The sequence below is a fragment of the Argopecten irradians genome, chromosome 6, assembly GCF_041381155.1.
Source record: "Argopecten irradians isolate NY chromosome 6, Ai_NY, whole genome shotgun sequence".
NCBI lineage: Eukaryota > Metazoa > Mollusca > Bivalvia > Pectinida > Pectinidae > Argopecten > Argopecten irradians.
In genome coordinates this window covers 4,644,012-4,658,379 of record NC_091139.1, presented here as the reverse complement: position 1 = coordinate 4,658,379, position 14,368 = coordinate 4,644,012, and the positions used below count along the sequence as shown (strand labels likewise).

General features: G+C 38.5%; 2 protein-coding genes across 2 annotated transcripts in view; both read left to right on the top strand.

Annotated features, from left to right (window-relative positions):
* Positions 1 to 4,690, top strand: part of LOC138324759 (palmitoyl-protein thioesterase 1-like) — a 29,080-nt gene extending 24,390 nt beyond the window's left edge. The window contains exons 5-10 of the mRNA XM_069269886.1: positions 327 to 414; positions 620 to 634; positions 810 to 900; positions 1,661 to 1,759; positions 2,830 to 2,901; positions 3,627 to 4,690. Coding sequence (XP_069125987.1) covers positions 327 to 414; positions 620 to 634; positions 810 to 900; positions 1,661 to 1,759; positions 2,830 to 2,901; positions 3,627 to 3,755 — 494 coding nt within the window. The 3' untranslated portion in view covers positions 3,756 to 4,690. The remainder of the gene's footprint in view (positions 1 to 326; positions 415 to 619; positions 635 to 809; positions 901 to 1,660; positions 1,760 to 2,829; positions 2,902 to 3,626) is intronic.
* A 1,056-nt stretch (positions 4,691 to 5,746) lies between these two features.
* LOC138326159 (palmitoyl-protein thioesterase 1-like) overlaps positions 5,747 to 14,368 on the top strand; it is a 44,941-nt gene continuing 36,319 nt past the window's right edge. The window contains exons 1-3 of the mRNA XM_069272287.1: positions 5,747 to 6,055; positions 6,408 to 6,517; positions 7,878 to 8,005. Of these exons, the coding sequence (XP_069128388.1) occupies positions 5,962 to 6,055; positions 6,408 to 6,517; positions 7,878 to 8,005 (332 nt within the window). The 5' untranslated portion in view covers positions 5,747 to 5,961. The remainder of the gene's footprint in view (positions 6,056 to 6,407; positions 6,518 to 7,877; positions 8,006 to 14,368) is intronic.

Sequence of the window (14,368 nt, the reverse complement as noted above, 5' to 3'; positions counted from 1 at the left end):
GCATTGTAGATGACGTCATCAATTTTGACACATAACGACGTTCCTGCGATAATGGCGCGATGAAAAAGCTGGAAACCAAGTGGAATCTCATCATTTTTTCTACAAAGTATGGGAGAAAAACAATCAAACATGGGTGTGTGAAGTGGACAGGGATATCTCAACCATTGTGAAAGATTTTTGCCATCAACCCTCGGCAAGCCTCGGGTTGTCCGGCCAAAATCTTTCACTCGGGTTGAGATATCCCTGTCCACTTCACAGACCCATGTAAGATTCTATTAATCTTCTACAAAAATGAAATAATATAAAATACATATTTTGATTTGTAGGTGTGTTTGGGTTCCCCCATTGTCCAGGAGTTAACCAGACTTTGTGTGATGAAGTAAGGAGACTCCTCAACCTTGGTGCCTATGTGAGGTGAGTATATAGGCCAGTAGGTATAATTACACTCCTCAACCTTGGTGCCTATGTAAGGTATGTGTGTTACCAGTCACTGATTCTACAGTTTCTACTCACTGATGTAATACATATGATGATATCTGTCCATTCTGTTATTAGAGTACTTATTTTTCTGTTGTTCGCTTTGTTGTCTAAAAATTTCTTTTCTGTTTTTTTTTTACAGCTACGTACAGAACCAGTAAGTATTATTATTAATCAAACATTCAACCAACTTGTTTACATGTGCGATTAAATTCTGCAAATCTCACAGCCAAATCAAAATCATGAATTTTTTTTTTCAAAATCGTAAAGAATTTATTACTTCTATTTGTACTCTACATGATTTGTCCATAAAATGTTTTTTTTATTTCTAGTTTGGTCCAGGCGGAGTACTGGCAGGATCCATTAAACATGGATGAGTACAGACAGTACAGTGTGTTTCTGGCCGACATCAACCAGGAAAAGGTAATCATTCCCTTTTCAGGAATTTATTTCTTTTGTATAATTCTCAATACTCCAGGGGTTACTATCACTGACATTATATCTACTCCTGGACTATCTCATAGTAAAACTGAAGGCAGTTCAGGAGACACAGGTAATTTGATTTTTTTATTTACATCAAAGGCATTGTAAAACGGTACACTGTGGATGACTGTTGCTTTGAAGTTGTTTGTCACTCACTCTATAATCTTCAAAGTAAGTCTTTACAGGTCTGTGATTGGACAGATTTTTTCTCCTGAACTGTCTCCAGTTTGACTATGAGATAGTCCAGGGGTGGCTGTAACATCTGTGATAGTAACCCCTGGAGTGTAGAGGATTCTTTTGAATATACTCATTTATATAGTCAATGTCTGTTCCTTCCCAATCCCCCGTTCTGTTTTATCCTATATCCTGTCCTGTTTCATCATGTCTCATTCTACTTTGATTTTCTATCTTTGCATATTGAGGAGTTATCTCCCTTGCAGGTAGATATTTGATTGTGATGTCGTGATTTTGTGAGCAAATCTTACATTGTTGCCTCTGAAAACTATGACTTTACATTCATAAAAACATGATGTAGCAATCACTACCTACTGCCTATGCAAGAACTTCTAATATACAAATATACTATACTCAATACCAACATGAAGCCAAGGAATTTATACAGATATATCTACTTTTGTTTTGTTTGTTTGTTGGTTTTCAGTGATATATAAATTGTCAAAAATTAATATTCTGATTTCAGATCAAGAATGCCACTTACAAGGCTAATTTACAGAAGCTGAAGAATTTTGTGATGCTCAAGTTTACCCTGGATACAATGGTCCAGCCGAGAGAGAGTGAGGTATGATGTGGTCACAAGGAAAGACTCAAGCTGTAAAGGGGAATGTTAATGTAACGACTTCACTAGTATTACTACCCATGAAGTAAATAATACTTACCTATACATAACGGAATGTTAACTGTACTACTACCTGAAATAATACTTAACTATACATAAGGGAATGTTAGTGTAACGACTTCACTAGTACTACTACCGGAAGTAAATAATACTTAACTATACATAACGGAGAATGTTAGTGTAACGACTTCACTAGTACTACTACCCGTGAAGTAAATAATACTTAACTATACATAACGGGGAATGTTAGTGTAACGACTTCACTAGTACTACTACCTGTGAAGAAAATAATACTTACCTATACATAAAGGGGAATGTTAATGTAACAACTTCACTAGTATTACTACCCATGAAGTAAATAATACTTACCTATATATAAAGGGGAATGTTAGTGTAACGACTTCACTAGTATTACTACCTGTGAAGTAAATAATACTTAACTATACATAAAGGGGAATGTTAGTGTAACGACTTCACTAGTATTACTACCCGTGAAGTAAATAATACTTAACTATACATAACGGGGAATGTTAATGTAACGACTTCACTAGTATTACTACCCATGAAGTAAATAATACTTAACTATACATAATGGGGAATGTTAATGTAACGACTTCACTAGTACTACTACCCATGAAGTAAATAATACTTAACTATACATAAAGGGGAATGTTAGTGTAACGACTTCACTAGTATTACTACCCGTGAAGTAAATAATACTTAACTATACATAACGGGGAATGTTAGTGTAACGACTTCACTAGTACTACTACCCATGAAGTAAATAATACTTAACTATACATAAAGGGGAATGTTAGTGTAACGACTTCACTACTACCGGTACCTAGTAAGAAAATGAAAATAAATTTCTTCAGGAATCATTCTTCCAATAAATTTTGGTTTGAAATAATGTACTAGTTGATATTTCTATGTATAATAAATATGGCTTGAGTTCTTCAGTAAGATAGTCTATTATCATCATCTAAGATTTCAGACTTGAATTTTTTTTTCAGTGGTTTGGATTCTACAAACCTGGCCAAGATAAAGAAGTTGTCCCCCTGCAAAATACTCCAATGTACACCGAGGTAAGAGGAATGGGGTAGTCTTGGGGTTAAGGGATTGGGGGCTCTCACTCACTCCTTTTTTTGCATATCAATACTTACTCGTTTGTTCCTTTTGGGGTTTTAATTCTTATCAGAATTTTACCCCCAATATTTTAGGCTTTTATCCATATATGGCTGTGTAATGGATAGTTAGATTTACCAGCTTTTTCTGTTTGCTACTGAATTTAGCCCCCTAAATCGCTTAGGGGTCTTTACTTCCTCATCCTCTTTATTTCTTGAATCGCTCAAGATTTCTGAGGTTAACCTTGACTTGATTTTGCAGTAATATCTTCTGAATCCCTCAGAAGTAACTTCTGAATCGCTCAGAAGTCTGGCTGCTTATTCATGTACACCTTTAGCCAATCTTGAATCGCTTAAGAATCTATAAAATCGCTTAAGAGTACCTTAGTTAATTCTAATCATAAAAACATAATCGCTCAGTAGTCAAGCTAGCTTTATAAGCACTTTTTCTCCTTACTGTAGGAAATGTTTACATGTAAATTTGTTTTGTGTATAGTATATTAGTTTAAGTTTCGAGTCAGTAGCCCCTGTACACCAAATTGTAGTGTAAGCTTAATTATGTTGTATATAGTTACCCTTGTTTTGCTTGATGCAATAAATTGTTAACTGTATTTCTAATTCTTGAGTTGTGTATAAACTAGAATTATGATGAATGTGAACTAACTGTCTTGTTTGACTGTTTACAGGACTGGCTTGGATTGAAGGCGATGGACACCGACAATCGTCTCCACTTCCTGAGTTACCCAGGCGACCATCTCCAGTTCACTGAGGAGTTTTTCATTGACAAGATCGTCAAACCTTATCTTTCCACATAGACTGCCCAGAAGTACAGAGAATCATATGTCCAGTCCGAATGTCCTCAAATACTGATTTAGTTTTTGTTGGTTGGTTTAGAAGTTTCGATTGAAAAATTCCCAAATAAACTGTCATCATATCTGGCAGAATAGATCAAGAATCAATTAGTATGAGGTAAAAAATTGAGATGATTATATTAATGAAAAATAATGATATCTTTAGAATTGGTAGAGAATGTAGGTTTTGTTAATTTATTATATGTTGTATATTTTGTAGTAGGATAGTATTTATATCAGTATTTCATAAAATAGTTGTAAAATTTGTTGCTCAGCAGGCTCCAAAAGAATAAATTGTGTATTTCAATTGTCGATTAAAATGCATTGTTCATAATTGTGGTGATTATGGTCATTAAATGTAAGGGAGACAACTCATTGAGGACGAATTTAGACCAAAGGGGAAGTAATTATAAAGCAAAATAGGATTACAGTCTGCTCATAGCTTTTCTGTATTTTTTGAATTGCTGATTTTACAAAGCTGAACTACAACTCATGAAATTGTTGTTTGTAAAATCACAAATTCTGTTGTTTTTTTCCTCTTATTCTCCAAACCATGTTTTGTTTGTACTACAGTATATATAAAACTGTATTAAAGTTATACCAGTGTAGACTTAGATTGGGATTAGACAACAACCAGTATTGACAGGCTCTACTTAACAGGTAAAAAAGGCATCTAAATTATTGCGCATTTGACTGAAAGAATTGTATTTATTCGATGACTTTGTGATATTAAGGAAGTTAATGTACTTTTGTATATACTAACATGCTATTCATTAATTAGTGCTATATGACTTTAAACTGAAGTGTCTTTAATTAAGATTAATATGTATCAATGATATGTTGAAATATTGCAATCCATGATTTTTTGTAATAAAATGTTGATTTTGTATAATATAAAACTTTCTTTACTTTTGATTGGTAAAATATCTTTACTTCAAAAAGCAAAATCTTTTCACAGATGAGTTGTAGATTTTGCCCGAAATGGTCCTGACAAAGTGTTGATAATTTGGTAGCAAATCTGAAATCCATGACAGCCAACATAGCTGCCATCTTGGAAAAACACATTTTAAAATTTATAACTCCAGTATTGGAATTGATCTAAAAATTGATAGGAATATAAAGGACAAGTAACCCATACAACATTGTTTATTTTGACCTTTAACCTTTGACCTTGACCTTGACAGCTACAAATGCCATTCTGAAATATGAATGTGCAATTACACCAGTTGAAGTTGAGAAGTTCAGAGAGGTTCTCAAAAGAAATGGTGACTGTGAAGGCCATCTTGAATGGATCTGGCCATTCCCCAAAACAATTACATTTGGTCAGGACCATCTTGGATATGATAGAGCTGACCTGATAAAGGAGGTGTTGCATGGCCGCCCACGATCCATTTTTAATGTTTTGGTACAAATGCATCAGTCAGCACATAATACATATCCGAACAGTACTTATTCCATGAACAGATTAATCCTGCTTCTACAGCGCCACCTTTTATAAGTTTTACGTCCGATTTCTACTTGTGTGTCTTTATTGTATCATAGTCAGGCATACACATTCCTTACCCTTTATGGGCAAACATGTAAGATATTGCACACACTTGGAGCTCTTCAATAGACATTCTTGTTGTCTGATATATTTAAAAAATGTTGCCATGAAAGAAGGTCAAGTAAACAAATCATGCAGAATATTACAGACCCATTATCTGAGTTCAATAGGGGATGCTACCATCAATACCCCCAGACGAGTACTTAACAAAACAAGGACCCAAAAGAAACATCATAGCTAAGTATAACAAAAAGCATATGACCACAAATACTATTGAAAAAAAAAAATTGTGAGCAATACAGGAATTCCTTCTTTGTACGTACAGTTATTGACTGGAACCACTTAGAGGATAAGGTAGTATGTGCCCCATCGCTTAAGGCTTTCAAGCATGCTCTATAAGCTTCTTGTGTTATACATATATACATTATTATCCATAGATCGATAGATAGATAGATACAAAATCATATACAGTGCATGAAAGCATTTGTTACAACTAGTGCATAACGAAATGTAACATTAAATATAGTAACGAGTTGTCTATAAAGGAACAGCTGGTCCTGCAGGTAGATACAACATTAGGTAGCATAATGACTGCTCCATAATTCAGTCGTATGACATTTCAAAATGGTGGATGGAAAGATGTTGGTCGTGCTTTTGTGTTTGGCTTTTGTGTCTGGTTCTTTAGCCGTTACACCTGTTGTCATGTGGCATGGCATGGGTAAGTCTTTTGCAGTCTTTGTACGAAAATGTAATACGTGCGTTGTAATTTTTATTTTCAAATTCTTAATAAGATAATATTCCTAATATAACGTGCCGATGCACACTTTCCATGTAAGAACACATCTAAGTAGAGCGGACCCCATTTTTAGGGGTGAAAAGACCTATTGTCATCATGCTAATAGCTTCGTCTGTCATGCGTAAACTTTTCATTAAATTCAAAGTAAAAAATTGAAGTTGGCGGATAGCCAGCTTTATCAAGGAAACACTGCAGTTATTCTTGAAAATATTATTTTGTTCAGAAAGAAATGTCTACATCAACATCTAAGGAGATCATATCCTTTTCTTATTAGGTGACAGTTGCTGTAATCCCATGACAATGGGATCCATCAAAAATATGATTGAGACAGAAATCAGTAATATCTATGTCAACAGTCTGATGATTGGTAGCAACAATGTCAGTGTAAGTATGGTTTGGTTATATTAGTTAAACGTCCTATTAACAGCCAGGGTCATTTAAGAACATGCCAGGTTTATTGATGGAGGAAAGCCGGAGTACCCAGATAAAATCCACCAACCACTAGTCAGTATCTCGCAACGGCCCAACTTGGGATTCAAACTCGTGACCCAGAGGTAAAGGGGTTATTGTAATATGTCCCACCATCTTGACCACTCGGCAACGGCAGCTTCTTAATAAGAGAACATTTTTACAGTAAGTAGAACGAGTAGTAGGGTAGTCTCATACTTTAGGTTGCTTTTATTTATAGCATATTATCCCATCAACACCTTAAGTCAGTTTTGAGATTTTGAAGACTGCTGTGCATTCATACTTTACCCCCTTGAGAAATGAAATATACTACAGAAAAATCTTAATACATTAAGCTAATGACAGTCAAACTAGTTGTCCCAATTCCTTTTTACTGAATGAATATCAGCAGCAGAAACGTCTATAGACTACATGTATGACACATTATAATTCTTGATTCACATGTAAAGGATTCGCAAAATCGTTTAATATGGGATACAATGCTGATATTAGAGGCATCACATGTTGTAAAACATTGTTGATCTATAGAATTGGGACATTTATACGACTTTACCTCTTCTCCAGAAAAGGGGAGGGGCGTTTATAGGAGGAGGGGCACTAATTACGGCAAATATGGTATGTCACTATGAAATATCCAAACAAATCCTGTGTCATCTCAACCCCGGGCTAAAAGTAAGGCAACGTCATAGCAGATGTTCGGAGGAAGAAAGTCATTTAGGAATTAGAGAATACCTCACCATAAGTCATATTTTAGAATCATATAGATGCAACGATACCCCTTTAACTACTGAGCTCAGAATGGATTTATTGCCTCAGTAAACCAAAGATTTCATTATATAGCTGTAATTGATGTTTATCTTTGCCATTTCTTTCTTATGTATACAGACAATAAAACAAACCTGACAAAGACTAGATAATAACATAATATTTACATTTTCACTGCAGTCCGACTATGTATCCTTACCAAGCGCAGTTGGCATTCATATATAGTCTATGAACTTCAAGCGTTTATTTTGACGTCATTATCACTGTGGCATTACAATTTTGTGCAAGCAATCATGGAAAACGCCTCTTCAAACGGCAGTTCCATCCTTGACAATAATAAGCAAATTCTGCTTCTGTCCAGTTGGCATTCATTTTGGCTATAAATGCCAACTGAAATATGTTCAATGTTTAAATGATATTAAATAACATTTTACCCAGTATATTGAAATTGGTTTTCCAGACTTAACAATTCTTTAAAATCTACATGTATGATTTTTTTTTTCGAAAAAAGGAAATAGCAAATAGCTTCATAATGCCAGTCAATACCCAGATTACAATGGCATGTGACATAATTAGGAAGGATCCCAAACTCCGTAACGGATACCATGCCATAGGATTCTCGCAAGGAGGACTGTTCCTGTAAGTATCTGGGGTGTGTTCAGTTCCTGTAAGTCAACTTACTGTATCTGGGGTGTGATCAGTGCCTGTAAGTCAACTTACTGTATCTGGGGCGTTATCAGTTCAGTTCCTGTAAGTCAAGTCAACTTACTGTATCTGGGGCGTTATCAGTTCCTGTATCAACTCACTGTAACTGGGGTGTGATCAGTTCCTGTAAGTCAACTTACTGTATCTGGGGTGTGTTCAGTTCCTGTAAGTCAACTTACTGTATCTGGGGTGTGTTCAGTTCCTGTAAGTCAACTTACTGTATCTGGGGTGTGATCAGTTCCTGTAAGTCAACTTACTGTATCTGGGGTGTGTTCAGTTCCTGTAAGTCAACTTACTGTATCTGGGGTGTTATCAGTTCCTGTAAGTCAACTTACTGTATCTGGGGTGTGATCAGTTCCTGTAAGTCAACTTACTGTATCTGGGGTGTGTTCAGTTCCTGTAAGTCAACTTACTGTATCTGGGGTGTGTTCAGTTCCTGTAAGTCAACTTACTGTATCTGGGGTGTGTTCAGTTCCTGTAAGTCAACTTACTGTATCTGGGGTGTGTTCAGTTCCTGTAAGTCAACTTACTGTATCTGGGGTGTGTTCAGTTCCTGTAAGTCAACTTACTGTATCTGGGGTGTGTGTTCAGTTCTGTAAGTCAACTTACTGTATCTGGGGTGTGTTCAGTTCCTGTAAGTCAACTTACTGTATCTGGGGTGTGTTCAGTTCCTGTAAGTCAACTTACTGTATCTGGGGTGTGTTCAGTTCCTGTAAGTCAACTTACTGTATCTGGGGTGTGTTCAGTTCTACTGTAAGTCAAAGTCAACTTACTGTATCTGGGGTGTGTTCAGTTCCTGTAAGTCAACTTACTGTATCTGGGGTGTGTTCAGTTCCTGTAAGTCAACTTACTGTATCTGGGGTGTGTTCAGTTCTTGTAAGTTAACTTACGGTATCTGGGGTGTTCAGTTCCTGTAAGGCAACTTACTGTATCTGGGGTGTGTTCAGTTCCTGTAAGTCAATTTACTGTATCTGGGGTGTGTTCAGTTCCTGTAAGTCAACTTACTGTATCTGGGGTGTGTTCAGTTCCTGTAAGTCAACTTACTGTATCTGGGTGTTTCAGTTCTGTAAGTCAACTACTGTTCTGGGGTTCATTCCTGTAAGTCAACTTACTGTATCTGGGGTGTGTTCAGTTCCTGTAAGTCAACTTACTGTATCTGGGGTGTGTTCAGTTCCTGTAAGTCAACTTACTGTATCTGGGGTGTGTTCAGTTCCTGTAAGTCAACTTACTGTATCTGGGGTGTGTTCAGTTCCTGTAAGTCAACTTACTGTATCTGGGGTGTGTTCAGTTCCTGTAAGTCAACTTACTGTATCTGGGGTGTGTTTCAGTTCCTGTAAGTCAACTTACTGTATCTGGGGTGTTCAGTGCCTGTAAGTCAACTTACTGTATCTGGGGTGTGTTCAGTTCCTGTAAGTCAACTTACTGTATCTGGGGTGTTATCAGTTCCTGTAAGTCAACTTACTGTATCTGGGGTGTGTTCAGTTCCTGTAAGTCAACTTACTGTATCTGGGGTGTGTTCAGTTCCTGTAAGTCAACTTACTGTATCTGGGGTGTGTTCAGTTCCTGTAAGTCAACTTACTGTATCTGGGGTGTGTTCAGTTCCTGTAAGTCAACTTACTGTATCTGGGGTGTGTTCAGTTCCTGTAAGTCAACTTACTGTATCTGGGGTGTGTTCAGTTCCTGTAAGTCAACTTACTGTATCTGGGGTGTGTTCAGTTCCTGTAAGTCAACTTACTGTATCTGGGGTGTGTTCAGTTCCTGTAAGTCAACTTACTGTATCTGGGGTGTGTTCAGTTCCTGTAAGTCAACTTACTGTATCTGGGGTGTGTTCAGTTCCTGTAAGTCAACTTACTGTATCTGGGGTGTGTTCAGTTCCTGTAAGTCAACTTACTGTATCTGGGGTGTGTTCAGTTCCTGTAAGTCAACTTACTGTATCTGGGGTGTTCAGTTCCTGTAAGTCAACTTACTGTATCTGGGGTGTGTTCAGTTCCTGTAAGTCAACTTACTGTATCTGGGGTGTGTTCAGTTCCTGTAAGTCAACTTACTGTATCTGGGGTGTGTTCAGTTCCTGTAAGTCAACTTACTGTATCTGGGGTGTGTTCAGTTCAACTGTATCTCAGTCCTTAAGTCAACTTACTGTATCTGGGGTGTGTTCAGTTCCTGTAAGTCAACTTACTGTATCTGGGGTGTGTTCAGTTCCTGTAAGTCAACTTACTGTATCTGGGGTGTGTTCAGTTCCTGTAAGTCAATTTACTGTATCTGGGGTGTGTTCAGTTCCTGTAAGTCAACTTACTGTATCTGGGGTGTGTTCAGTTCCTGTAAGTCAACTTACTGTATCTGGGGTGTGTTCAGTTCCTGTAAGTCAACTTACTGTATCTGGGGTGTGATCAGTTCCTGTAAGTCAACTTACTGTATCTGGGGTGTGTTCAGTTCCTGTAAGTCAACTTACTGTATCTGGGGTGTGTTCAGTTCCTGTAAGTCAACTTACTGTATCTGGGTGTTCAGTTCCTGGGTATCTGGGGTGTGTTCAGTTCCTGTAAGTCAACTTACTGTATCTGGGGTGGTGTGTTCAGTTCCTGTAAGTCAACTTACTGTATCTGGGGTGTGTTCAGTTCCTGTAAGTCAACTTACTGTATCTGGGGTGTGTTCAGTTCCTGTAAGTCAACTTACTGTATCTGGGGTGTGTTCAGTTCCTGTAAGTCAACTTACTGTATCTGGGGTGTGTTCAGTTCCTGTAAGTCAACTTACTGTATCTGGGGTGTGTTCAGTTCCTGTAAGTCAGCTTACTGTATCTGGGGTGTGTTCAGTTCCTGTAAGTCAACTTACTGTATCTGGGGTGTGTTCAGTTCCTGTAAGTCAACTTACTGTATCTGGGGTGTGTTCAGTTCCTGTAAGTCAACTTACTGTATCTGGGGTGTGTTCAGTTCCTGTAAGTCAACTTACTGTATCTGGGGTGTGTTCAGTTCCTGTAAGTCAACTTACTGTATCTGGGGTGTGTTCAGTTCCTGTAAGTCAACTTACTGTATCTGGGGTGTGTTCAGTTCCTGTAAGTCAACTTACTGTATCTGGGGTGTGTTCAGTTCCTGTAAGTCAACTTACTGTATCTGGGGTGTGTTCAGTTCCTGTAAGTCAACTTACTGTATCTGGGGTGTGTTCAGTTCCTGTAAGTCAACTTACTGTATCTGGGGTGTGTTCAGTTCCTGTAAGTCAACTTACTGTATCTGGGGTGTGTTCAGTTCCTGTAAGTCAACTTACGGTATCTGTATCTGGGGTGTGATCAGTTCAGTGTAAGTCAACTTACTGTATCTGGGGTGTGTTCAGTTCCTGTAAGTCAACTTACTGTATCTGGGGTGTGTTCAGTTCCTGTAAGTCAACTTACTGTATCTGGGATGTGTTCAGTTCCTGTAAGTCAACTTACTGTATCTGGGGTGTGTTCAGTTCCTGTAAGTCAATTTACTGTATCTGGGGTGTGTTCAGTTCCTGTAAGTCAACTTACTGTATCTGGGGTGTGTTCAGTTCCTGTAAGTCAACTTACTGTATCTGGGGTGTGTTCAGTTCCTGTAAGTCAACTTACTGTATCTGGGGTGTGTTCAGTTCCTGTAAGTCAACTTACTGTATCTGGGGTGTGTTCAGTTCCTGTAAGTCAACTCACTGTATCTGGGGTGTGTTCAGTTCCTGTAAGTCAACTTACTGTATCTGGGGTGTGTTCAGTTCCTGTAAGTCAACTTACTGTATCTGGGGTGTGTTCAGTTCCTGTAAGTCAACTTACTGTATCTGGGGTGTGTTCAGTTCCTGTAAGTCAACTTACTGTATCTGGGGTGTGTTCAGTTCCTGTAAGTCAACTTACTGTATCTGGGGTGTGTTCAGTTCCTGTAAGTCAACTTACTGTATCTGGGGTGTGATCAGTTCCTGTAAGTCAACTTACTGTATCTGGGGTGTGTTCAGTTCCTGTAAGTCAACTTACTGTATCTGGGGTGTGTTCAGTTCCTGTAAGTCAACTTACTGTATCTGGGGTGTGTTCAGTTCCTGTAAGTCAATTTACTGTATCTGGGGTGTGTTCAGTTCCTGTAAGTCAACTTACGTGTATCTGGGGTGTGTTCAGTTCCTGTAAGTCAACTTACTGTATCTGGGGTGTGTTCAGTTCCTGTAAGTCAACTTACTGTATCTGGGGTGTGTTTCAGTTCCTGTAAGTCAACTTACTGTATCTGGGGTGTGTTCAGTTCCTGTAAGTCAACTTACTGTATCTGGGGTGTGTTCAGTTCCTGTAAGTCAACTTACTGTATCTGGGGTGTGTTCAGTTCCTGTAAGTCAACTTACTGTATCTGGGGTGTGTTCAGTTCCTGTAAGTCAACTTACTGTATCTGGGGTGTGTTCAGTTCCTGTAAGTCAACTTACTGTATCTGGGGTGTTCAGTTCCTGTAAGTAACTTACAGTTCTGGGGTGTAAGTCAAAGTTTACTGTATCTGGGGTGTGTTCAGTTCCTGTAAGTCAACTTACTGTATCTGGGGTGTGTTCAGTTCCTGTAAGTCAACTTACTGTATCTGGGTGTGATTCAGTTCCTGTAAGTCAACTTACTGTATCTGGGGTGTGTTCAGTTCCTGTAAGTCAACTTACTGTATCTGGGGTGTGTTCAGTTCCTGTAAGTCAACTTACTGTATCTGGGGTGTGTTCAGTTCCTGTAAGTCAACTCACTGTATCTGGGGTGTGATCAGTTCCTGTAAGTCAACTTACTGTATCTGGGGTGTGTTCAGTTCCTGTAAGTCAACTTACTGTATCTGGGGTGTGTTCAGTTCCTGTAAGTCAACTCACTGATATCTGGGGTGTGATCAGCTCCTGTAAGTCAGCTTACTGTATCTGGGGTGTGATCAGTTCCTGTAAGTCAACTTACTGTATCTGGGGTGTGTTCAGTGCCTGTAAGTCAACTTACTGTATCTGGGGTGTGTTCAGTTCCTGTAAGTCAACTTACTGTATCTGGGGTGTGATCAGTTCCTGTAAGTCAACTTACTGTATCTGGGGTGTGTTCAGTTCCTGTAAGTCAACTTACTGTATCTGGGGTGTGTTCAGTTCCTGTAAGTCAGCTGTATCTGTATCCGGTGTGTGTTCAGTTCCTGTAAGTCAACTGTATCTGGGGTGTCAGTTCTGTAAGTAACTTACTGTATCTGGGTGTGTTCAGTTCCTGTAAGTCAACTTACTGTATCTGGGGTGTGTTCAGTTCCTGTAAGTCAACTTACTGTATCTGGGGTGTGTTCAGTTCCTGTAAGTCAACTTACTGTATCTGGGGTGTGTTCAGTTCCTGTAAGTCAAGTCAGTTCCCTGTACAACTTACTGTATCTGGGGTGTGTTCAGTTCCTGTAAGTCAACTTACTGTATCTGGGGTGTGTTTCAGTTCCTGTAAAGTCAACTTTACTGTATCTGGGGTGTGAAAGTCAGTTCCTGTAAGTCAACTTACTGTGTGTGTTTCAGTTCATCTGTAAGTCAAAGTTTTACTGTATCTGGGGTGTGTTCAGTTCCTGTAAGTCAAGTGTTCATCACATGTGAAAATCAGTCCTATAAGTCAACCACATGTTCCTGTAAGTCAACCTCCTGTAAGTTACTGTATTGGGGTGTGTTCCTGTAAGTCTCCACACTGTAACTTATGTTGTTAACTCAGTAACCCCTGTAAGTCAACGTATCTGGGACCAGTGCTCAGTTCACCACATAACCAGTCCTGTAAGTCAACATAAACTGTATAATCAACCAGGGTGTGTCAGCTAACTTGTACCAGTTCCTGTAAGTCAACTTACTGTAAGCAGTTTTATCAGTTCCTATAAGTCAATCACTTCACATAACCTGTCCATAAGTCATCACGTGTAACCAGTCTGTAAGTTCCTACGGTAGACGTTCATAACTGTAGTTCAGTTCCCTGTAACCTGTTTGTTGTACAACATCCTGTTCCTTACTGTGTTATGGGTTCATCCACCACAAACCAGTCCTATAAGTCACCACCATAACCAGTAAGTAACCTCACTGTATCTGGTGTGATCAGTTCCTGTAAGTCAGCAACTAGTTCATCACAATAGTCATCTGTGTACCAGTTCCTGTAAGTCAAACTTACATTCCTATAAGTCAGCACATAAACCAGCTTCCTATAAGTTCTTCACATAACCAGTCCTGTAAGTCTTACAGTATAAGTACACCAACATAACCAGTCATATGTTATAACCAGTCTTGTATAAGTCATCACATATACCTCCTATCTGGGGTTCATCACATTTCCTGTAAGTCAACCTGCATAATCGTTGATTCACTTTTCCGGTT